Source organism: Acomys minous, assembly GCF_964271855.1.
Source record: "Acomys minous genome assembly, chromosome: 16".
Classification (NCBI taxonomy): Eukaryota; Metazoa; Chordata; class Mammalia; order Rodentia; family Muridae; genus Acomys; species Acomys minous.
In genome coordinates this window covers 73,468,222-73,493,364 of record NC_140498.1, presented here as the reverse complement: position 1 = coordinate 73,493,364, position 25,143 = coordinate 73,468,222, and the positions used below count along the sequence as shown (strand labels likewise).

Below are 25,143 nucleotides of genomic sequence, written 5' to 3'. Positions count from 1 at the left end.
GCCCAGTGGTCAAGAGAACTTGTCTGTTGTCCTTGCAGAGGACCCAGGTTCGATTCCCAGCTCCCACATGGTGGCTCACAACTACCCATAAGCCCAGTTCCAGGGGATCCGATATCTTTTTCTGACCTCCTCAGGCACCAAACATATATGTGGTGTATATACATACATGCAGGCAAAACTCTCACACATAAAAGAAAAAGAGTAAGTCTTAGCCTGGGCGTGGTGGCACACAGCATTTGGGAGGCAGAAGCAGGAAGATGTCTGTAAATTCGAGGCCAGCCTGGTTTACAAAGTGAGTTCCAGGACAGCCAGGGCTACACACAGAGAAACTTTGTCTCAAAAAACCAGAAGGAGGAGGAGGGAGGGAGAGTGAGAGAGAGAGAGAGAGAAAGAGAGAGGGGGGGAAGGAAGAAAGAAAGAAAGAAAGAAAGAAAGAAAGAAAGAAAGGGATTGTCTTAATATCTTTTTACATTTTGTTTCTTTTCGAGACAGAGTTTCTCTGTGTAGCCCTGACTGTCCTGGAACTCTCTTTGTAGACCAGGCTGGCCCCCAACTCAGAGATCTGCCTGTTTCTGACTCCCCAGTGCTGACATCAAACAAAACAAAAACCACCTTTTGTGTTCATTTATATTCTGGGTTGTGTGCATGAGTTCAGGTGTGTGGAGGTCAAAGGACAATTCACAAGAGTCGGTTCTCTCCTCCACTTTCTGAACTCTGAACTCTAGCCATCAGGCTTGGCAGCAAGTGCCTTTATGCCCGCTGAGCCAACTCACAGGCCCCATATAAGATCTTCTTTAAAATCAGCTGGGGCTGGAGCACAGTGGGTAGAGCTCTTGCCTAGCGCGCACAAAGCCCTGGGGGTACTATCCGCAGCCTAAACCCGTGTAATGGTGCATGCCTGCAATCCCAGCACTTAAGAGACAGAGAGAGACAGGAGGAGCACAAGTTTAAGGTCACACTTGACTACATAGCGAGCTGGAGGCCAGCCTGGGCTATAGGAGACCTGGTCTAAGAAAATAATGAAGGAAACGCAAACAAAACAAAAGGATCTGGCCTGCACCCAGCCACTTTACAGAATGGGAAATATTAGCGTGGAGTACATTCCATATCCTGAAGTGACGGTGCCAACCTGTCACCCGCTCCTACCTCCACAGCGTTAGAGCAAGCGGATTAGAGGCCCGAGGGCGTGGGCCCTAAACTTCCAGGATTAAGTCATATAGAGAGAGATTTTAGCCGATGGCTGAGAGATTACCATCTTGCCTTGTGTTTTGCCTGTCCCTCCAGGCCGACCATCGAGGACCTGTGTCATGTCCTCCACCGTGAACAACGGGGCTACCGGCATGCCATCCCCGCCCGATGCCGCCAATGGCTTCCCGCAGCCCGGCGCCTCGTCCGGGACCTGGCCGCGCGCGGAGGAGGAGCTGCGCGCCGCCGAACCCGGCTTGGTGAAGCGCGCACACCGGGAGATCCTGGACCACGAACGCAAGCGGCGTGTAGAGCTCAAATGCATGGAACTGCAGGAGATGATGGAAGAACAGGGGTGAGTGGGGCGTGACTGGAGGGGCGGGGACAGGGGCGATGTGGGTGGAGCGAGGTCAGGCTACATTCAGGATTTGGTAGGGGAATCTGCCTGGGGCGTGGCTAGGGCAAGGAGGCGAAGGGCACAGGGCAAAGGGCTAGGAGGCGAAGGGCAAAGAGCCCTGGTTATGCTATGTTCTTGGTCTTGGTGCAGCACTGTAGGGCAGAGACAGACAGGGGGCGTGGTTGGATATAGTAGGAGGTATCAGCAGGGTGGGGCGGGGCCAGAATGGAGACTAATTGGTGTGGAGGAGTCTGAGTAGGGGCGTGGTTGGGATGTGCTCTGAGCAAGGGCGGGGCCAGACAAGGGAGTATGGTTGTTAAGTGGTTGTGATGGGCAATGCCAGTCTATGCACCGGCTCTAAGTAATGGTCCGGCGTGCCAAGAGGCTGGGTGCAGAGGGAGGGGAGGGCTAGGCAGTTTCTGGCTTGTGTCTAAGGTAGCCAGAGCAAGGGTGTGGGAGGCGTGGCTGTTCTGTGCTCTGGAGCTTGGTGAGGAAAGGCCGAGTAAGGGGTGTGGCTAAACTCTCCCGGCGGGGGAGGGCGTGGGCAATGAATGGTCAAGCTTTGCCCCCTGGAAGAGTGCTAAAGCTATTAGCGGGAGACTTGGAAGGGACTATGGCTAGAGTGTGACGTGGTGGGGCCAGGACAAGGAAGGATGTGATTTGTAAACTTGGCAGTGATAGAGTTGTGCCCAGGTGCTTAGTGTGGCAGCGTTGGAGTAGAGCTGGGCAACATAGGGTGGGGACCAGGTAGAATGGAGCCAGGGTAGGCATGGGAATGTTTGGGCTGCACTCTGGAGTTTGGTCCACCAACAGAGGGTGGGGACTGCGGGGCATGGCTGGTCTAATTTAGGGGACCTGACCTGCATGTAGGGGAGCTGTGACCAGGATACTGGAGCAGCAGCTTGTCCTGGCATAGTGTGAGTGGATCTAGAAGCAAGTCTGGGACGTAGCCGGGACCTGGTCAGGCTTGTGGCGGGTCCCATGTCTGATGAGACCGATTGAAGGCCAATCTTAGTCTGCAGTGCTGGTGTGGGCGGGGCTGGAATAGGGTTGGGATGTCCAGGGAGACCTGGAAGCCTGGGTTGGAGCTTGGTGCTGAGTCTGAAGAGCACCAGGAGCCAGCAGCCTCACCCAGCAAGGAAGTGGGGTCTGGACCAGCTAAGTGGAGCCACAAGCCCAGCCTGCCTTTCATGCACTCCTTAGTTCAGACAAACCAGAAACCATCTCAGATGCTTAAGATTAGGCTCCAACTCGCAGAAGCCACAGGATTCATTCACCATGCCCTAGATACACCCAGTGTCCAGAACCATAAAGACATATAGACATAAGTGACAACTCCAGGCCTCAGTTTCTACGATCTATAAAATGGATAGAGGTGGCAAGCTAGTCAGTCAGGCAAGAAAACACAGGGGCCGCCAGGAGTGGTGGCGCATGCCTTTAAACCCAGCACTCTGAAGGCAGAGGCAGATGGATCTCTGTGAGCTCGAGGCCAGCCTGGTCTACAAAGTGAGTCCAGGACAGCCAAGGCTACACAGAGAAACCCTGTCTCGAACGTTCCCCCACACCCCCACAAAAAAAAGAAAAGAAAACACAGGAGTCCTTCTAAGTGGCCAGGCTTCCTGCAGCTTCTGCAAAGTCATCAGGACACTGCAAACTGAGGTTTCCCCTTAATCTAGTCACTGAAATGGATGGCACTGGGCTCAGAAATTATTCCTGTCCTCAATCACAGACATGCACTCACTCACGCACGTACATGCACATACACACTTGATCATGCACACATGCACACAAAGACATGGGAGTGCACATGCACACACATGGGTGCACACACATGCATGCATACATACATACACATTGAGTAATAATAATTTAGAGACAAGGTCTTACTATGTAGCCCTGGCTAACCTGGAACTTACTATGTAGACCAGACTAGCCTCAAACTAAGAGATCCTCCTGTCTCTGCTTTCTGAGTGCTGGAATTAAAGGCAATCATGCCTGACCCCCCTCTTCCCCCGTCCCCCATGAAGAAGGAGGAGGAGGAGGAGAAGAAGAAGACAGAGCTAGGTGGATCTCTGATAACTCAAGACCAGCCTGGTCTACATAGTGAGTTGCAGGACAGCCAGAGCTACATATTGAGACCCTGTCTCAAAAACAAACACAAACAAAACACCTGATGCTCAGTCATGAAGAGAGAATTGAGAACCTGCACTTCAGAGACTTACAAATGCCTGTAACTCCAGCTCCAAGAGGTCTAGCGCCATCTTCTGGCCTCTGTGGGCACCTGCACACACAGGCGTACGTACATTCAGACACAGACACACTTTTTTTGTTTATTTATTTTTTGAGACAGGGTCTCTCTGTGTAGCCTTGGCTTTCCTGGACTCACTTTGTAGACCAGGCTGGCCTCGAACTCACAGAGATCCGCCTGCCTCTGCCAACCAAGTGCTGCGATTCCAGGCATATGGCACCATGCCCTGCTACACACACACACACACACACACACACACACACACACACATTAAAAAAAAGAAAAGAAAAGAAAACTAAACATTTTAAATGAACATTTATGTTTTGGATGCCAGAACACGCAAGGCAGACAGAGTAGCAGGTCCTGGGGACATTAAAGACAAAGAGGGGGGAGGGAGGGAAAGAGAGAGAGTGTGTGTGTGTATTAAGACTTCCACTCTAAGAAACTCTGAGACAATGCATGCAAAACACAGGCAAGTTAACAGATAATTACTAGAGCACGAACCCCTCTGTCAGGATCCAGGAGGCATAGGTTACAATGGAAGTGCCGATGCCGACACCCTCCCTGTTAGGGACTACCCATCCTTCCATCAACACAGTGAGTCGAGTCTTCATGTTAAAGCCATGTTTCCCATTCTAAAGAATGAAAGCCCTCTCTGTGAGTTCGAGGCCAGCCTGGTCTTTAGAGTGAGTTCCAGGACAGCCAGGGCTCCACACAGAGACCCTGTCTCAAAAAACCAAAACCAAAACCAAAAACCAAAACCAATCAGAAGAATGAAAACCCTGGAGCTCATGACCCAAGATTCATTCACTAACAGCTGCAGACACCTGTTAGTGTCACATCAGACATGACCTGTGTGTGCACAGCCACGAGGGGCAGCCTGTGCTTCCAACACCGGGATGCTGCGGCACTAGTATTAAAGGGTAGAGAGCAGCTGCTTGGATTACAAGTGAGTTACAGGCTAGCCTGGGCTACATAGTAAACAGAGAGAGAGACAGACAGACAGACAGACAGAGACACAGAGAGACAGACAGACAGAGACAGAGACAGAGAGACAGAGAGAGAGAAATATAAAATACAGAGATAGAAGAGGAGGGAGGAAGATGGGCAGGGAGAGGATACATTGGGAGAGAATTTTTAAAAGGCAGTTGCCAACTGGCGCATGCGCTGTGACCAAGGCCAGGAGAGCAGCTGGAAATGAGCTAAAGGAGTGACCCAGACTTGGCTGCGAGGCCCTCACGCTCTCTGTGCCCCACAGGTACTCAGAGGAGGAGATCCGGCAGAAGGTGGGGACTTTCCGGCAGATGCTGATGGAGAAGGAGGGAGTACTGACCAGGGAAGACCGACCTGGGGCCCACATGTGAGTATTAGCCTGAGTGGCAGCAAGGGAGGGTGCATCTCACGCTGCAGCTGGGTGCCTGGGGCTGGGGGGCGGGGCTTGTTCAGATGTACCATTAGGGGCTGGTGTGAGTGAAGGAGAGACCATGGATCCTGCCCACTGGAAGCCATGGACTGGCCCAGAGAACAAGATACAGACAACTGAGGGTCCTTAAGGGTCATTTGCTGCCCACCCAGGTCCTGACTATGGGCTACAAGCCAGGAGACTTCAGAATGTTCAGTATTGCCACTGACTGACAGTGAGACCATAGGCAAACTACAAGTTAGTCTGTGGGCCGGTTATTCCCACCTGTAAAATGAACTCTAGAATAAGTATATAATGTACCCTAGATTGTAGAAACCCAAATGTCAACGGGCTAAGGGCATGGCTCGGCAGTAGAACACCTGCCTAGAATACACAAGGAATGGCTAACCGTGTGACTCAGTGGTAGAGCACCTGCCTAGAATCCCCCAGTGAGGGGCTGGGGTATGGCTCAGTGGTAGAGCACCTGCCTAGAATCCTCCAGTGAGGGCCTGGGGTGTGGCTCAGTGGTAGAGCACCTGCCTAGAATCCCCAGTGAGGAACTGGGGTGTGGCTCAGTGGTAGAGCACCTGCCTAGAATCCTCCAGTGAGGAGCTGGGTGTGTCTCAGTGGTAGAGCACCTGCCTAGAATCCCCCAGTGAGGGGCTGGGGTGTGTCTCAGTGGTAGAGCACCTGCCTAGAATCCCCCAGTGAGGGGCTGGGGTGTGGCTCAGTGGTAGAGCCCCTGCCTAGAATCCCCCAGTGAGGGGCTGGGGTGTGGCTCAGTGGTAGAGCACCTGCCTAGAATCCCCCAGTGAGGGGCTGGGGTGTGGCTCAGTGGTAGAGCACCTGCCTAGAATCCCCCAGTGAGGGACTGGGATATGCCTCAGCGGTAGAGCACCTACCTATAATCCTCCAGTGAGGCACTGCAGGTGTGGTTTAGTGGTGTAGTTTTTGCCTTGAACCCTCCAGTGTGGGGCTGGGGCTCAGGGTTAGAGCACTTGCCTAGCATGCTGGAGGCCCTAAATTCAAGCCCCAACATAGGAATAAAAAAATGTGTAGACTGCCGGGCGTGGTGGCGCACTCCTTTAATCCCAGCCCTTGGGAGGCAGAGGCAGGTGGATCTCTGAGTTTGAGGCTAGCCTGGTCTACAGATTGAGTCCAGGACAGTCAAGGCTACACAGAAAAACCTTGTCTCGAAAAACAAAAAACAAAAACAAAAATCAAAACAAAACAAAAAGTGTAGAAAACAGAGCAGGCTGAATTGGAGAGATGGCAAAGGGTAGCCCAGCTCCATGCCTGGCAATGGACTCAGCAAACCCTACAGGATGCTTTCAGAGGGTGTCCCCTTGCTAGTGGTCCATTCCCTACCCAGGACTGAGGCTGTGCAAGAAGTGAGAGAAAAGGCTCCTGGTCCTTCTCACAGCAGATAGATACCTTCCTGAGTCCCCAAATTTCTGTTCACTATTGTTCCGCGAAAACCTAATCAATGATACGTAGTGAGTTCCAGACCAGCCTGGGATATATAAAAAGGCCCTGTCTCAAAAAAGAAAACCTCTCCAAGGCTCTATGAATAGTTAAAAGTTGCTAGAGAAGAGAGAGACCTTTTTTGGTTTTAATATTTATTTACTTAGCCAGGCGTGGTGGCACACACCTGTGATCCCAGCACTTGGGGATGCAGAGGCAGGTGGATCTCTGTGAGTTCAAGGCCAGCCTGATCTACAAAGTGAGTCCAGGACAGCCAGGGCTACACAGAGAAACCCTGTCATGAAAATCTAAACAAAACAACAGCAGAAACACTTATTTACTTATTGTGTGTACATGTGCATGTGTGTGAGAGTGTACATGCATGCCAGGGTGTGCGTGTGGAGGTCAGAGGACAACTTCTGGGAGTGAGTTTTCTCCTTCCACTAGGTGGATGGCACAGATTGAACTGATGTCATCGGAGTTGGCAGCAAGGGTGTTCACTCACAGACCCATCTTGCTGATCATGTGGCGGGTTGAGGGGGCATTTTCTTTAATGGGGTAGCCACCATTAAGTTATTCTGTAAATAACTCCTCGGCCGTGGTACTGTTTGCAACATTGATGAAACACCGTGGGTCACCAAAAAAAAGGCAGAGCTCAGAGGCTGGAGAAACAGCTCAGCAGTTGGGAGCCATAACTGCTCTTGTGGATTAGGGTTCTGTTGCCTGTTTCCGTGTTAAGCTGCTCACAACTGCCCGTAACTCCAACTCTAGGACATCCAATGCCCCCTGCTAGTCTCAAGCACCTGCACACATGTGACATATGTTTGCACACATGTGTGTGCACATGCACACACGCACACACTTATACATATCACTATAAATAACAAATATTGTTAAATGGTTTCTGATGCAGGGCAGCGGGGGCAGCACAAGCCTCCCTTTAATCCTAGCACTAGAGAAGCGGAGGCAGGCCGATCTCCATGAGTTCAAGGCCAGCCTGGTCCACAGTGAGTTCCAAGACAGCCAAGGCTGTTACACAGAGAAACCCTGTCTTGAAAAACAAACAAACAAAAAACAAACAAATAAAACAGAGTGACTTTGTACGTGTGTGACATGTATCCCAAGATTGCCTGAAATTTGCTATTATTATTATTGTTATTGTTATTATTATTATTATTATTATTATTATTATTATTCCTACTACTACTACTACTACTACTACTACTACTACTACTACTACTCTACTACTACTACAGCTGGGCATAGTGGCACATACTTTTAACCACAGCACTCAGGAGGCAGATACAGGAGGGCAAGGCCTATCTGGTCTACCTAGTGAGTTCCAGGATAACCAGAGCTACATAGTGATAGCCTATCTCCAAGAGTAAGAGAGAGCAAGCATGCACAGTTACAAACATGTACCGATACCCAAGGAAGCCAGAGGGAGCATCAGATCCCCCTGAAACTGCAGTTGCCGGTGGCCGTGAGTCATTTGACGCAAATGCTGGCAACCAAACTTGGTCTCAGTGCAAGAACGGCAAGTGCTCTTCACCACTGAGGCATCTTTCCAGCCTGACTCTGAACTTACAATCCTCCTGCCTCCACCTCCAGGGTGTTGAAATTGTGAGTGTGCACCGCCACATTTGGTTTATGCAATGCCGGAGTGGAATGCAGGGCCTTGTACGTGCTAGGCAAACATGTGTTCAGTTCACTTGATTTTCACCCCCAGCCTGAAAACGCCGTCATTATTGGTTTTACCTGTGTTCCTGGATACAGTGTAGTTCCCCCAAATTTTGCACAAATCTTCAGTTTCATCATTCGTGTAACAATGGGGTTGAACCAAAAGCCTTCTAGCGAGGTGCCTATAAAGGCCTTACTAAAGACACTGGGTGTGATGGCACAATGCTTGTAATCCCAGCACCTGGGAGGCAAGAGGTAGGGGAATCAGAAGTTCAGTGCTGTGGGTGACAGAGACATGAGGTTCTCTGGGGGTTTGCTGGCTGCCAACTTAGCTCCAGGTTCAGTGAGAGGTTCTGACTCAAGAAAAGACAGAGTGATAGAGCAAGACACCGTTGTCCTCCTCCTTCCGCTGCGCTCGTGCACACGGGCACCAGCACCCACCCACACGTGTACACAAACCCCACACACGCTCGCGCATAAAACAGTGATAAAGGCATTTAGTAATAGAACTGCAACAGCCACACACACCAAGATGTGCAGAGCCGCCCAAAGACTGTCGGCTGTCCGTGGTGCTGAAAGCGAGTTTGTTAGTGAGTCTGAGGCCCACTATCGCTAAAGGATAAAGATGAGGAAGGCATTGCCATTGTCCGGCCGCACACCTTCCTAGGCACCCGGCGTCTGGGCCACTTTTCACATCTTTGGCGTGTAGGGAAGAGAGATAGATGCTCCATCCATCTGTCGAAATCTCTAAGTCCAAAGTGAACATCCTGGTCTCTGGATCCCTGCTGCACCACAACCTCGGCTGTATGACTTGGGCAGACCCTGGCCTTCTCTGACTCTTCATACCTTTATAGTTAAAATGCAGGTCCCGATACACACCTCATAGGCTTGTTGGGCCTGGACGCTAGCCCAGTGGTAAAGCACTCGCCTAGGATCCCCCAGCGAAGGGCTGGAGTATGAACCGGCTGTGGAGTACTTGCCTGGAATCCATCTCCTCACCCCAGTAAAGGCTCTGAAGGTGTGGTCCAGCTGTACATCCCTTGTATAGCATGCAGGACACTCGGGTTTCTGTCCCCCAGCATGAGAAAAACATAAACAAACATAAGCGTGAGGATGAAGAGCTGGCCCAAAGCAAGCACACATGACTGCTACGCTCGATGGTCTTTGACTTATTCCCATCTTCCGGGCTACCTCCATTCTGCTAGCTAACTTTAGGGTTTCCTTCAGGCTCTATAAAGCCCTGAGTCCCTGCATTTATACGTTGCCCTCCAGGCTTGACTTTCCATGAATTTTAGACTAGTGTTTTAGGGACCTGTTAGGTAAATTCTCTACCACGTAAATATACTCCTACCCCCAAATTTGGAAGCCCCTATGGTTAAACAAGAGTAGGTGGTTGGAGAGTTGGCTCAGTGGTTGGGGGACACATGGTGCTCTTCCAGAGGACTCAGGTCCCATTCCTGGCGCCCACGTGGTGGTTCATAGCTGTCCCTAAGTCCAGTTTAGGAGACCTGATGACCTCTTCTGACCTCTGTGGGCACCAACCATGTACCCAGTGCACATAGAAACAGGCAGGCAAGACACTTGCACATAAAATAAAACAAATAAATCTAATTTAAAAAATTTTTTTAAACAATGAAGGCAGACCCAGACTGAAGCGGCTCCACCCTCTGCATGTCTGGGGGTTACTATGAGTTCACACTGGCTTCACAACAGAGGGGGAAAATCACCCCTAGAAAGCGAACCCTCTTGGCCCCCGTGTTGACCAGCTGATATGCATGGTCCTTTCTTGTGACAATCCTCTCTCTAGACTCCTGTGAGAGCCCTATACCAGCTGCCATGTCCAGAACTGGCCTGACAAAAGCCGGAAGCCAGGAGAAGGCTATTGGCAGGAAGCAGAATGTTGTTTGGAGACGTTTCCTTTTAGAGGATGGCTGGCTGGGGTGGGAACACAGTGTGTTTGCTACCTTTCCAGACCTGTCATCCTGTGACACATTTATCAGAGCTTTAACTCACTGGGGCAGAGGAAGCATGTCGGAATGGATGGCACACATCACTGAGGCCAGAAACTGCCAGACAGGAAGGGAGAAAGACGAGATATGTCCATCAAAGACGTTCCTTCAACTGGCCCCGCCTCCCAAATGTCCACCTCCTCCCATAGCCTACCTATTCATATTTTGATTTTCTGTTCTGTGTGTGTGTGTGTGTGTAAATGTGAGCGTTCCATCTGTATGTCTGTCTGTCTGTCTGTATATATGTATGTATTATGTATAAATGTGCATACTCCATATGTATGTATGTATGTTTGTATGTATGTATAAATGTGCATGCTCCATCTGTCTGTCTGTCTGTGTAAATGTGCATGTTCTATCTGTCTGTCTGTCTGTACATATGTGTAAATGTGCATGCTCCATCTGTCTGTCTATCTGTCTGTATGTGTAAATGTGCATGCTCCATATGTATGTATGTACGTATAAATGTGCATGCTCCATCTGCCTGTCTGTCTATGTAAATGTGCATGCTCCATCTGTCTGTCTGTCTGTATGTATGTGTAAATGTGCATGTTCCATCTGTCTGTCTGTATGTATGTGTAAATGTGCATGCTCCATCTGTCTGTCTGTCTGTGTAAATGTGCATGTTCCATCTGTCTGTCTGTATGTATGTCTGTGTAAATGTGCATGCTCCATCTGTCTGTCTGTCTGTACATATGTGTAAATGTGCATGCTCCATCTGTCTGTCTGTCTGTACGTATGTGTATATGTGCGTGCTCCATGGCATGCATGTGGCGGCATCAACTCTCTCTTTTCACCATTTGAGCACCAGGGATTGAACTCGGGTCATTAGACTTGGCTGCAAGCACCTTTACCTTTTAAGCCATCTCACCAGCCAGGCAGTCTGTTTCAAAAACAAAGAAAAGTGAAACAAACAAACAAACAAACAAAAAACCAAAAAACAAAACAAAACAAAGTTTCGTGGTTATATAATATAGCAAAGTGTTTGGGTAAGCAGGCTGACAGAGGCAGTGTTTACAAGCTATTTCCCAACACAGTGTGAACAAAGTCTCGTCATTTTCTCAACACGTCTAATTTTAGACGTAGTGTGGCCTCTCTGAACCTCATCATTTTTATCTGTAAGATAGAATTTTAATGACAGTTCCCATGTCAAAGTCTTGTTCTGAATACTCAATGATTAAATGAGATAAATACATGGAAAGTGTTCAAAATACTGTCTGGCACCCGCACTAGCAATTATCATAATAGACATAGGATCAATGTTTGCCCTGCACTGTGGAGCACGGGATAAAAGAATGCAGGCCCCATCCACCCCTGTTTCTACCACCATTCAAGCCCACTGTAAGGCCAGGTGGCATGATGGCTGAGCGGATGAGCATAAAAGAAGGCCCTTTGCCCGGAATCCCACCACTGCCCCAGCTCACTCACCTGCTGGTTGAGCTAATATGCTCCTGGCTAATGGAAAGTAAAGCCAGTTGGAGCTGGAGAGATGGCTCAGCGGTTAAGAGCACTGTCTGCTCTTCTAGAGGTCCAGAGTTCAATTCCCAGTAACCACATGGTGGCTCATGACCATCTATAATGGGATTTGATGCCCTCTTATGTCGTACATGCAAATAGAACACTCATATAGACAAACAAAGAAACAAATAAGTAGTTGAAAAAAATGAAAAAGAAAGCCAGTTAAGTAACCAAAGTGTCAGCATACCTGTCATGGAAACGGCTCAGTGGGTAAAGGTGTTTGCTATTAAGCCTGATGCTATGAGTTTGATCTCTAGGACCCACATAGCAGATAAAGAGAATAAAATCCAGCAAGCCATCCTCTGACTCTACAGGCACATTGTAGCACACAGGCTCACACACCACATGCATGCGTGCATGCACGCACATGCACCTACAAACACACACACACCCTATATATAAATAAATAAATAAATAAATAAATAAATAAATAATTATATGTAATAAGCTGGGCGTGATGGTGCACACCTTTAATCCTAGCACTTGGGAGGCAGAGGCCGGCAGATCACTGTGAGTTCGAGGCCAGCCTGGTCTACAAAGCGAGTCCAGGACAGCCAAGGCTACACAGAGAAACCTTGTCTCGAAAAATCAAAACTAAATACATAAATAAATATGTGTAATAAAAATTATCCCCCAAAGTCTCTTTTTGATTAGGAAAAAAAAAGTTGGTATGAAGAACAGCCAGTGAGGAGCAACCTTCCATGCGTGTGTATGTATGTGTATGTGTGTGTGGACATATGTGTGGGACCAGAGATCAACACTAGGTATCTTCCTCAATTCCCATCTAACCTATTTTTTGAAACAGACTCTCACTGGCTGGGAGCTCACCATTAGGCTAGACTGGCTGGCCAGCACATTCCAAAGACTGCCCTGTCTCTTTCTCCTCCATGCTTGGAGTCACATGAGCACACACTCCTACACCCAGCTTTTTATATGGGTGCTGGGATCGAACCTGGGTCCTCTTGCTTGCACGGGAACCACTTTACCAACTGAGCCATCTCCCCATTTCCCCTCTGTAGTTTCTTTGAGAATGGGTTTCAGGTAACCTAGACTGGCCTCCAGCTTGCTGACCTTCAACTCCTGATCCTCCTGCCTCCACCTCCCAAATGCTGGATCACAGGTGAGTGCAACTGCATCTGCCCCCAATATACCTTTTTACTTCATAGCCGATTGTCTATGCCTATGTTGGTCACCTCTGTGGTGGGAAGACACTCCCATCCTCCCATCCCATAGACACAACGAACCATCAACTGGGTAACAGACATGGATTTAAGAGCAAAAAAAAAAAAAATGTTAACGAAGTCCGGTGTTCAGAATATGAGGCTATACAACACAAAAAGTAAAAGCTTAAACGTGATGATGATAAATCGGGGCCGTGGCTTCGGTGGGTCAAATGCTTGTTTCCAAGGTGGGACAAGCTGTATTTGGATTCTCAGCAGTGGCATAAAAGCCATATGTGCCGTGTGTGCTGGCGTGCATCTGCAAGCTAAGCACTAGAGAGGTAGGTTCAGTGAGAGATCCTGTCTCTGGCACCCAGTTGAATTCTGGGAGAAACTGTTGCAGCTCTCCCTGAGCAGGATCCCCACCCCGTCCCACCCCACCCCACCGCACCCTCACCCGCCCGCGCACCAGGGATGTAACGCCCTCTTCTGGCCTCTACAGGCACTGCATGCACATGGTGCACATAAGCCGGGAAGGTCTTGTGTTAGGCGCTGTCCGAAGGGAGCAACTTGATTTTCTAAATACCCTTCATGGCGGCATTCAGGTCTGCATCAACTGATACTCCCTCCTCCCACCAGCTCACCCACAAGCCACTTGTGATGTCCTTACATTTTACAAGTTTCCCTAAAGACTGTGTTTTACACGTCAGGCATGTGTGTGGCTGCGGAGCTGTGTGGGACGTGATGGAACTCAAGGGGGCTGGACGTGTCAGCGGAGGGAGGCAGATTGGGAGGAAGCCACTAGCTTCAGGATGAGGAAGAGCAGAGGGGTTTGGATTAAAGGATGGATGGGGGTGCTTGGTTCTGTGGAGGCAAAGAGGATCATAGTGGTCTCTCTATCACCCCCAAATTTCTGTGTGCTGGCTCCAAGGCTGTCAGGGCCAGCGTGGTGTTTGTAATTTGTGACCACCCTGCCTTATCTCTTGAGCAGCGGGGGTGACAGCTGAGCTACTTCCCCTCTGGATCAGTCTTGAGGCTGGCCTCAGTTTTAACTCACCTCATTCTTGGTGGGTTACTCTTCTCCTTTTTCCTTCTGTTTTGTTTGTTTGCTTTTCTGTTTTGTCCATCTGTTTTTGAGACAGGATCTTATTATGCAGCCCTGGCTGTTCTGGGTCTCACTGCATAGAGCAGGCTGACTTTGAACTCATAGGGATCCACCTGCCTCTGCCTGTCAAGGGCTGGGATTAAAGGCCTGTACCACCATACATGGCTTTTGAACATATAAAATCAGGGCCTGGAGAGATGGCTCCAGAGGTTAAGGGCACTGACTGCTCTTCCAGAAGTCCTGAGTTCAATTCCCAGCAACCTCATGGTGGCTCATAACCATCTATAATGAGATCTGATGCTCTCTTCTGGCCTGCAGGTGTACATGCAGGCAGAACATTGTATACATAATAAATGAATAAATTTTTTAAAAAACCACAACACTACAAATACTCTGAGGTGAGCTTAGGGAAGGCAGAAGCCTTGTGGAACTTTCCTGACATCTGTGGAACAGTAACATGAGGAAGACAGAAGTCTCCTGTAGAGCAGAAGGGCAAAGGCTCACTTGATCTTGATTTTTAGCATCAGTCCACATCATGAAAGAGGGGCTTCTTCCCTCTGTTTAGAGACATATTAAGAAAAAGACAAACAAAAGGAAATTTAAAATATTGCACCTCTGATAAGATTGTATAGTGGGATGTTTTACCATAGTTAGATTAGCAAAGCAGAGCTCCAGGGATCAGTGTCAACACTCTGAATAGTTAATACAACAGCATAGCAACAGGAAGAATTAAAGCGCCCCTTTAGACACGTTGACCTTCATAACTTCCATTTACCAACTTGAAACACTTTCTTAGACCTTGTAACATTCTTAACTTGCATGTATCAACCTTAATACACTTTCTTAGACCTTCCAACATTTATAACTTGCACTTACCAACCTTAAAACACCTTCTTGGAACACTTTTTTTCTTTTTTTTTAGACCTTCTAACATTCTTTTTGTTTTTTGTTTTTCAAGACAAGGTTTCACTGTGTAGCCTTGGCTGTCTTGGACCAGGCTGGCCTCGAACTCACAGCCACAGGGATCCGACTGCCTCTGCCTCCCAAGGGCTAGGACTAAAGGCATGTGCCACCATGCCCAGCTGACCTTCTAACATTCTTAACTTGCATGTATCAACCTTAAAACACCTTCTTGGACCCTCCGATATTTTCTTAGAAGCTTTCTTTTTAAATTTGAACTTCTGATGGGTGAAATTGCTATGAGTAGTCATTGTCCCTTAGCTAAAAGAATGGGAAGGAATCTGAAGCGTGCTTATCTTTAACCTGAGGTCTGTGAGTAAGGCAAATCTGTTTGTCCTTTTAAATATCAAGCTAACATCAGCTTAGCTGTCAATGTGATCAGAGACCTGAGAAGGATAAATTGTAACCCTGTATTAATAAAAATGACAGAGATGACTAGTTAGTCATATTCCAGTAAATAGACGGTTTTCCCAGTTGTCTCTTGTGGCAGCATGGCACCATGGGCAGAGACAGTCTTGCATCAGGCACACAGGACGAGAGGCTGTTTCTGTGGAAGGTGAATCTGGAAGAGACTGAACTCACCTTGTATTCAGCAACATGAGACTCTCTGGGTGTCCAGTTTGTCCACAGTAAGGCTGAGTCATAGCAGAGGGCGAGACGTTGGGAGCAGTTTTGCTCAAAGTTCAGGATGCCACAATCCAGGGTAGAAGTCACCTGCCACTGTGTCCAAATCTTCTGAGACCTTGGGGAACTACTGTTATGATCTGGGAATCTCTGGTTTTTTATAATAAATTCACACATGTTAAATGCCATATTCAACAGATCTCTGACAAGTTTGAGGGTAAGCATATTTGAGTCAAGCGATCTTTGTATCTCGTTATCTGCTCTAAACTATACTTTGTAAACACAAAATCTCATTTTACGTTTGACCTAGAAAATATAATTAATCACATTGGTTCTTAGCATGGCTAAAAATACATGTTAAAGGACTTGATCATTTACAAGACCTTAATAATTAAAGCTAGGAGTTTACGTTTTATCTCTGTTGAGTTGGAGCCTTAAAAACATAAACACAATTCATAAAAAGAGAGAACAGTTTCTTTAAAGATTTATTTATTTGTTATGTATACAGTATTCTGCCAGCACGCCAGGAGAGGACATCAGGTCTCATTATAGATGGTTGTGAGCTGCCATGTGGTTGCTGGGAATTGAACTCAGGACCTTCGGAATAGCAGTCAGTGCTCCTAACCTCTGAGCTATCTTTCCAGCCCGAGAACAGTTTCTTTAGAAAAAGAAGTTAAACATGTTTTCAGGCAGTGATTTTTAGGCTTTGAGAATGAAGGTGGAGCATAACAAGCAAGTTTTAGCATTGTAAAGAAATGACCATTAATACAGCAGAACATTATAGAATAATTTAAAAAACCATATCAAACTCATTAGCCAGGAAGCTTATAGTTGAATCCAAGGCAGCTGTCTAGGAATTAGTAAAAACATAAATTAGATCAGGGTAAAAACATAATCTTGAAATACAAAACACTTTGAACCAGGGTACAATAAAAAAAATTTTTTTTTATCTAAAAGGAAATAAACAGAATTTAAGCTTTATATATGGTTCAAACATCACACCCAATAAACAATTGTATGATTTTTTTTTTTGAGAGCAGAAAAAGAAATCAAAGACGATTTTTGTATTTTTTGTTGAGAGCCAGGCGTATTTGACTCTCTGAGCCCACAATTTACTGAACTAGCAAAGCTAGCACTGGTTCCGAGGCCTGGAGCCAGTCACTGTGTGCAGGGGGTTGACTCCGGCCCTGGCCTTCCCTGGTCCGCTTGCGGGCAGACAGGACCTAGGAAGTGTAGAGACAGTGCTGTGGGAAAGGGAGAGGGGCCAGGGCCGCCACAGGAAGTCGGTGGCAGTCATATGGTTGTCCTAAAAGATGGCTGCTAGTCATGTGGTTGTCCTTAATGAAGATAGTGGCCAGTCATGTGGCTGCCCTCAAAGATGGCACGGAGGGCAAATGCTCCACCCCCTCCATCTGGAATCAACATGATGACTGTCATGTGTTGTGAGGAACCGGTGGCGGGCAGATTTAAATGCTACCAGGCTGTAGTGACTCAGGGTACCTGAGTTCAGTGGTCCTGTCTTAGCTCTAGAGAGGCAGGAATAACCCAAACCTAGGGGGTTACCCAAAATGCACCCTGGGGGTGGGGTGGGGGCAGGGTGTGAACCTGTGCAGCAAGCATAGCAATAGCAACAGAGTGGGTACCTGCAAGTGGCTGATAGAACTCAGCCAGCTGAAAGTCACTCGCACCAGAGGGTCCCAAAAATTGGTCACACTCTGCGGTGAGCCTTGACTTACCAATAGTAGACGGTCTGGCAAGTCCACTAGTCCACACCAGGGTTCACCACGAACGGCACCATCTGTAGGGGGATGCTGCCCAGCCACGGGAAAGCAAAGCCGCAGAAATTTACCTTACTTAGCTTAGAATCACATTCTCAGTGGCAGGCTTGAAAAGCTGGTTGGGTTGGCTTCCTTACAGGTGGCTCTGGGCAGGCAGCGGGAAGTGGGGGAGCAGGACAGTACTTAGAAAAAGAAATTTAGACAACAGAATGGTCCTCTGGGTTTCGTATCCGAGTCACGGCACCAATTTTATAATTAATAATGAGAAAATGGTACGATACCAGGCAGCAGATATTAGATTATAGGAGGGTTATTAAATGAGCATGGGGAGAGAAGGAAAGAGGGAAGGGTACCCCAGAGAGAGAGAGAGAGGGAGACAGAGACAAGAGTCAGAGGAAGAGGAAGAGAGGGAGAGGTGAGGTAGGTCTGCCCTTTTATATACTGGGCAGGGCCACTCCCCCACGGCAGGTAGGCAATGACATGACAGGTAGGCATACTGAAGCAGAGGCAGGTGGATTGCTTTGAGTTCAAGGCTAGCCTAGTCTACAAAGTGAGTCTAAGACAACCAAGGCTACACAGGGAAATTCTGTCTCAAAAAACACCAAAAAAAAATTTTATGTATATTTTATTTATTATAATTTACTAATGTTATATACCGATTATTATCCCCTCCCTTTTATCTTCCCATTCCCACCCTCCCACCCTCTTCTGCCTAGTCCCCTCCCCCTAGACTGCTGATGGGGGGCCCTCCTACCCCTACTGTCTGGGGACAGACAACCTATTAGGTCTCATCAGGGTAGCCTGCCCCCCCTTCCTCTGTGTGCCTGCTAGGCGGTCTTGCCAAAGAATTCTTATGTTGAAGAAGAGGCCAGGGGCCTAACCTGGTCCTAGGTCACACAGAGGCTTAGGGACAGAGCCCTCAGGAAAAGACTCCTGTGAGTCTCTGAGGACCAGACATCATCAACAAACCAGACATCTGCAGCTGAGGATGCCTGGGGGGGTGGGGGCCGGCCCGGCAGAGGAGCTGGGAATAGGGACCGGAAATGGCTGGCTCCTGCTGGGTGAAGTGGAGAGTCCTGAGATACAGAGCAGGGGCTGGCAGAGAGCTAACGCTCCCACCCTCCCCCTCCGGCGCCAGCCGTGATTGATGGAGACAGCCGGCAGCTGGAGCTTCGAAGTGCAGAAGGCCTCTGGAGACTTCGGAGGGGAGGGAGGGTGAGGAGTGGCCATGAATATTTCAGAGGCTGAGGCTGAAGGAAAGAAGGAGGGAGGGGAAGTACAAGGGAATGGGGCGCTCAGAGATGGAGAAAGGCAGATGTCAGCGGTGGGGGAGGGGCTCTTTGAAAGTGTAAGGAATCAAGTAAGGGAAAGGCGCATCAGTAGGGACCACCAGGATAGGACAAGGGGGCTAACCGTCCTAGGGAGAAGACTTGGTGAGGGGTAAGGAGGAGTTTGATGGATGGGATAGATGCAGCTGTTTCGTTGTTTGAGTCAGGCTGCCTCGTAACCCGGCTGGCCGCGAACTCATAAGTATCAGAGGATGGCCTTGAGCTCCTGATCTGGTCGATACCTCCCAAGTGCTGGATATATAGGTGCGCCCTGCCCACAGCCAGCTTATATGTTGCAAATGGGACCCGGGACCTCATGAATGCTAGGCAAGCACTTTGCCAACTTTGCATTCCCAATTTTTTGTTTTATTTTAGTTTTGAGGAAGGTGCGTGTGTGTGTGTGTGTGTGTGTGTGTGTGTGTGTGTGTGTGTGTGTGTTTTACTGGAGATGGAACTCAGGGTTTTCCCAAAGGTCAGGCACTATACAACTGACACCAGGAACCTAAGCCCTTCCTGGGTAATTTTAGGCAAGTGCCCTCGAAGTTGCGTCCTCATTCATTCATTCGGTCATTCATTCACTCATCCATATCTAGGTTGATCAGGCAGGCCTTAAACTTGAGCTCCTCCTGCCTCAGCATTCCTAATAGCTGATAGAACTGGCCTGAGCTACTAAGCTTAGGTTTTCTTTCGCATTTGGAAACCACTGCCTTGGAGTTTGGGTTATTCAGGTCTTCCTCAGACCCTTCAAGGGCTGAGGATGGCAAGCCCTCCGGTCCCAAACACAGCCCCCTCTCGCCAGCCTCAAATAACCCAGAGGCCATCAGGCCAGGCCACAGCACCATGCCCTGGCTGCAGCAGCGGGAAGGCCACCCTTGGAGGCAGATGGGCAACGTTTATGTCTCTCCTTAGCGTGGCAGAGACTCCACGGCGGATGGAAGGCTTGGAGCCCGGCCTGGAGTATCCACCGTTCGATGAGGACGATGGCCCGGTGGATTGCGACTGCCCGGTCGCCTGCTACCGCGGGCACCGAGGGTACAGGTGAGCGGCCGCCGCGGCGGAGGGGAGGGCAACACGGGGCCGCCTCCCTCACCGTCCCCGCCGCCCCTTCTCGCCCAGGACCAAGCACTGGTCCAGCAGCTCCACATCGCCCCCTCCCAAGAAGAAGAAGAAAAAGAAAGGCAGTCATCGGAGGAGCCGGTGAGAGCGGCGCATGGCCCCAGGGAGAGGCGGGGAGGAGCGTTGGGGTGCCCATCTTGGGCACACAGGGGCACAAACGCTACACTTGGGATCTACAAATTTAAAGCTGCGGCTCTCCCTTTCTTGAGGCTTAACCCCTCCACCTTAGTCCCGCCCAGTCGCTAAGCCCCTCCCCGCTTTAAGCCCCGCCCCAGTGGGTAGACCAATTCCCCCCAAGGTTCATGCAAACACCATCCCAAGTGTGTGTTTCTGGGAAGGGGGTCATTACCTGGCCTCAACTACAACTCCCCCATTTCTGTGTCCCCCCCCTCTGTCCTGAGGTACAAGCTGGGGCCACTAGCTAACCGGGTCCATCTGTCTGTCCTTTCTCTCTGGCATCCACCCTCAGCAAAAAGAGGAGATTAGAGTCAGAATGCAGGTCAGTGATGGGATTGGGGACACAGGGACTGGGGTACAATGTGGGAGCATCTGTGGGTGGGAAAGAACCCAAGGCCACCTTCCAGAGATAAGACATGGCACCTCAGAGGCTGGACTCTCTGCCCCTGTTTGTATACCCAGCACAGAAATCCCAAGGGTTGGAGATAGCTCAGCCTTGGTGAGTTTGCCTAATGCAAAGCCCTGGGCTCTATTTCCAGCATTGTAAGAAAATCCATTGTAAGAAAAGCCATTTCCCCTTCCTCTATACATGACTGGGGAGCACACTCTTGTGATCTTAAGAGGAAGGTTAGATGAGCCACACACAGCAAGACCTGTCTCCAAAATAAGCAAAAAATAACCAAGCACCTATATGTTTGAGGCCAACCTGGTCTACAAAGTCCAAGATAGCCAAGGCTACACAGAGAAACTCTATCTCATAAAACAAACAAAGACCCCCAAAAAAACAAAAAATCAAAACCACGCAAACAACATAAAGGACATGTGGAAGCAGTTGAGACAGTAGAGCGCTTGCTCTGAAAGCCCAAGGATCTGAGTATGACCCCTAGAACACACACACACACACACACACACACACACACACACACACACACACACACACACACACACACACACACACACTAGCCAAGTGTGCAGCACAGGCTTCTAATCCCAGCACTGAGGAGGCAGACACAGGTGGATCCCCAAGGCTCACTAGCCAGCCGACCTAACCAAGTCAACAAGTTCTGGAAGCCAGTGAAAAATCTTGACTCAGAAAACACAGAGGCTGGGGAGGTTGGCTCAGCAGGCAAAGAAACCTGCAACCAATCCTGATGACCTGATCAGAGCCCCCAGGACCTACACAGTGGGAGACGAGAACTTCTGAGCTGCGTGTATGCACCCTGTCATGGGCACACGAACAAGAAATAAATATTATGTGGATAGTACCACATACATGATGCCCAAGGTTGACCTCTGGGCTCTATGTGCAGACATGCAGGCATCTGCACACACACATGAAGGGGAAAAAAAAAGGGGACTAAAGGGACAGGCAATGGCAGCAATTTTAGGAGTCTTGCCACTCGGATCCCATGGGCTTTGGGCTTCATAGCTTGAGACCCCTTCCCAGCTTCCATACCCCAAGCCCCTTCCCTCCACGCCCAGCTCACTAGTGCCCACCCCTGTATCCACAGCTGTGGCAGCGCTTCCCCCCTGCGCAAGAAGAAGAGGAGTGTGAAGAAACACCGTCGAGACAGGTATTTTGCCCTCTCCATCCCACGCGACAGCCGGCCACACCCTGGCCAGTGCTCCCTGGAGCCCTTTCCCATGGAGAACTTATCCCCCCCACAGGTCTGATTCTGGGTCCCGGAGGAAGAGACGATACAGGTGAGCCCTGCTTTTCTGGGCAGTCACACAGAGGTTCCTGGTCTCCTTTAGGGACCAAAGCCACCGAAGTGAGGGGGGGAGGAGGTTCCCAGAGTCCAGTCTGGCTCTATCCTCCACTCCAGAAGCTTTTTTGGGGAAAGGAGACAGGGTTTCTCTGTGTAGCCTTGGCTGTCCTGGACTCACTTGTAGACCAGGCTGACCTCGAACTCACAGGGATCTGCCTGCCTCTGCCTCCCGAGTGCTGGGATTAAAAGCGTGCCCCACCACGCCCGCCGGGCCTTTTGCGATGCTTCTAGCCTTTGCCTGCCTCCGTTCAGCTTCCATGTAAAAGCCCCCAAGAATTTCCAGAAAGAACTGCAAGTCCTGTGTCCAGAGAGAGTGTCTGGAGGTGCTCTCTTGGAAGATGGAAGCATCCGGGAGCCTGAATTGCAGGGAAAGGGGCGTGCCAGGCCAAAGCATCTCTGTGAACTGGGGTGCCTTAGAGTGTAGAAGGTGGGCGGACGGGGGTGGGGGGCTGGGGGGGAGGGAGTTAGAGGGGCGGGTGGAAGGGGTGGCCAGGCTGTGGCTAAGATGGAGTTTCTGGCATATAAATTGCTAGCTCTCTACAGGCCTGACTGCCAGGCCATGGTGCTGCCCTCAGGGATGCCTGGAGGAAAAGGGGACCCAGGCATAAACTAGTAGAAAACTCATCAAAAGATGTGAGCCAGTTGCACCCTTACCCTGGGAGCCAGATTCCCTCTCCCTGTAGCCCTGAGCAGGCGCAGAGTCTGCGGGCCCTACCCTTGGTGGAATTTACTGAAGGCCGTTTGTTTAGAAAAGCCTAAACAACTCTTCCATTCTACACTTTATATTTTTCCCCAATTTCCCGCTTCTGCCCTCCTCGCTCCCTCCCAAGATGGATGGGTAGCGTGTGCCTCTTCTGCCCCCTAGTGGCCACCGCCCTATGTACAGCCCCTCTTACCAGGATGATAACTGCAACATCAGCTACTGGCGAAACTGAAGCCCAAAACAAGCCGAGCTGCTCCCACCCACCCCACCCCCACCCCCATCGTTTCCTATTCGGGTTTTTTTTTCTCTCCTTTTCTTTTGTAGGAAGTACATTTCGGTGTTTGTTATATTTGTTCCGGATTTGAAAGGATTTGGTGGTATCAGAGGGGGATGGGAGATGGAGTGAGCTCACACAATGTCGATATGAAAAGCGGAAGGTGAAAGTGTGGGCAGAGCTCGGTGGCAGAGCTCCTGCTTAAGTGCCCCCCAGCACCACGTGCATACACACCCCTCTTCATGAAGCCTGGCTGTACCCTATGGGGTGAGATGGTTAGAGTCCTCTCAGCCAGGGAGGTTCAGGGCTCAGAGAGAAGAGCAAATCCTAGCTCTGCGCCTGAGCTCAGCGGGGCTCCAGCGCTCCATGCTCACTCTCGGGTCCTCCGTTGTACTCAGATTTGGGGTCTTTGCTTCCTGCAGATCTCGAAGCCTCAAGAGCAAAAGAAAGGAAAAAAACAAAGAGCGCAAGAGGTAAGCACACCCTCTGCCCTCCAAACCTAGCCTTTTAGCACCCCAAAACTAACCTCTTAAACTTAACCTCAAACCAAAAAGGGTAGCTCCCTAATCGTGCTAGACAGACAAGTTAAGATTCTCAGAGAATCGAGGCCAGCCTGGTCTACAAAGTGAGTCCAGGACAGCCAAGGCTACACAGAAAAACCCTGTCTCAAAAAACCAAAGAATAAAAAAAATAAATAAAAAGATTCGCAGAGAAGCCAGGCTTGGTGGCGCATGTCTTTAATCCCAGCACTCGGGAGGCAGGGGCAGGCGGATCGCTGTGAGTTCGAGGCCAGCCTGGTCTACAAAGCGAGTCTAGGAAAGCCAAGGCTACACAAAGAAACCCTGTCTCGGGAAAAAAAAAAAAAAAGATTCGCCGAGGAAGCCCAGTGAGCCAATGGCCACTTAGGACTGGTGGAACCCGTGCCCCTTGCCATCCATCCTTTCTGCCCTTTGACCCTTTCACCCACACCCCTCCGTTCCCTTGCCCACACCAGGCCTCACACTGAGTCTCCTCCGGGCCGAAGGTCTCACCACCGTAGCAGCGTCAGTTCTCACAGCCCCTCCATGTCCTCGCACTACAGCGATTCCGGATCACCCAGCAGGTAGGCTGAACCCTGGGGCGGGTTCAAAAGGCGATTCTTCGCGGCAGGCTGGTGAGCACTAAGCTCTAGGTTTGGCAACCCCTCCCCCCGAAACCCCACCCCCCTACACACTACAATGCTAGTACTTTAAAGATGGAAGGAGGCGGGGATCAGAAATTCAAGGTCATTCTAGACTAGCTGTGGAGTTGAAGGCCAGCCTGAGCTACACGAGACTGTCTCAAAAAAAAAAAAAAAGTATTTGGTTTAACACGAGGATGGAGAGAAGTTTGCGACCCTAAGGGCTGAGGTGCGGGGCCAGTGCTCAGAACCAAAGTTCATCAGCCAGAGGCAAGCTGATGCACACCTGGAGGAAGAGCCTAAGTGGGAAGTCGAGGCAGTGCAAGGCTGGCTCGCTCGGGCTGGGAATCAGGTCGCCTGCAGAGGGGGCTTCCCCCCACTCCTCCGCTCTCCCAGGCTGAGCCCCAAACATCGAGATGACGGGCGGAAGACAGGCAGCCAGCGATCCAGCGGGAGCCGGTCGCCGTCCCCATCGGGCGGCAGCGGATGGGGGTCGCCCCAGCAGAACGGAGGCAGCAGGCAGCGAAGCGGAGCGCACGGGGGCCGCCCCGGCTCGGCGCACAGCCCGCCCGATGTACGTACGCTTGGCTTTGCGGAGGATTCTCCTCGCTGCTTGCGCGGGTTGCGCCGTGCAGGGTGGGGCCGGGTAGCTGGAGGGGCGGGGTCGTGATGGGTCACTGGGTGACCCCCACAGATGCTTTCTCCCTTCCCAGCCCTCCGACCTGTGCTCCGCAAGGGGCATCGGGTTCCAGGAGTCGCCTGGATTGCTCGGTCGGATGTCGTTTGGCTGTTGTTGCCACCGGGGCCTGGTGGTCTGGTGAGGGGTTGGGGGTGGGCACCTGCAGGCCTGGGCTACTTTCATGCTGGGCAAAGTGAAGGTCAGAGAAGGCCTGACCTTAGGAATAGCTGAGGTAGGCCATGGCGGGGCGAACCGAGGTTTCTTGCTTTCCGGGAGCAGGCATGGACTATAAACGCGTTAGTCAGGAACTAGAGAGAAGTGACTCAAACTCCAGTGGGTGTCATGTGACATGTGACACCAAAGCACTTACCCTTTCACTGAGTCCTTCCCTCACCTAACTCCCTCCAT

General features: G+C 50.0%; 1 protein-coding gene across 1 annotated transcript in view; it reads left to right on the top strand.

Annotated features, from left to right (window-relative positions):
- SRRM3 (serine/arginine repetitive matrix 3) overlaps positions 1-25,143 on the top strand; it is a 74,725-nt gene that overhangs the window by 29,301 nt on the left and 20,281 nt on the right. Inside the window, exons 2-11 of the mRNA XM_084764616.1 lie at positions 1,285-1,540; positions 5,089-5,190; positions 19,768-19,896; positions 19,975-20,055; positions 20,444-20,473; positions 21,663-21,725; positions 21,820-21,855; positions 23,320-23,370; positions 23,892-23,999; positions 24,453-24,630. Of these exons, the coding sequence (XP_084620742.1) occupies positions 1,308-1,540; positions 5,089-5,190; positions 19,768-19,896; positions 19,975-20,055; positions 20,444-20,473; positions 21,663-21,725; positions 21,820-21,855; positions 23,320-23,370; positions 23,892-23,999; positions 24,453-24,630 (1,011 nt within the window). The 5' untranslated portion in view covers positions 1,285-1,307. The remainder of the gene's footprint in view (positions 1-1,284; positions 1,541-5,088; positions 5,191-19,767; positions 19,897-19,974; positions 20,056-20,443; positions 20,474-21,662; positions 21,726-21,819; positions 21,856-23,319; positions 23,371-23,891; positions 24,000-24,452; positions 24,631-25,143) is intronic.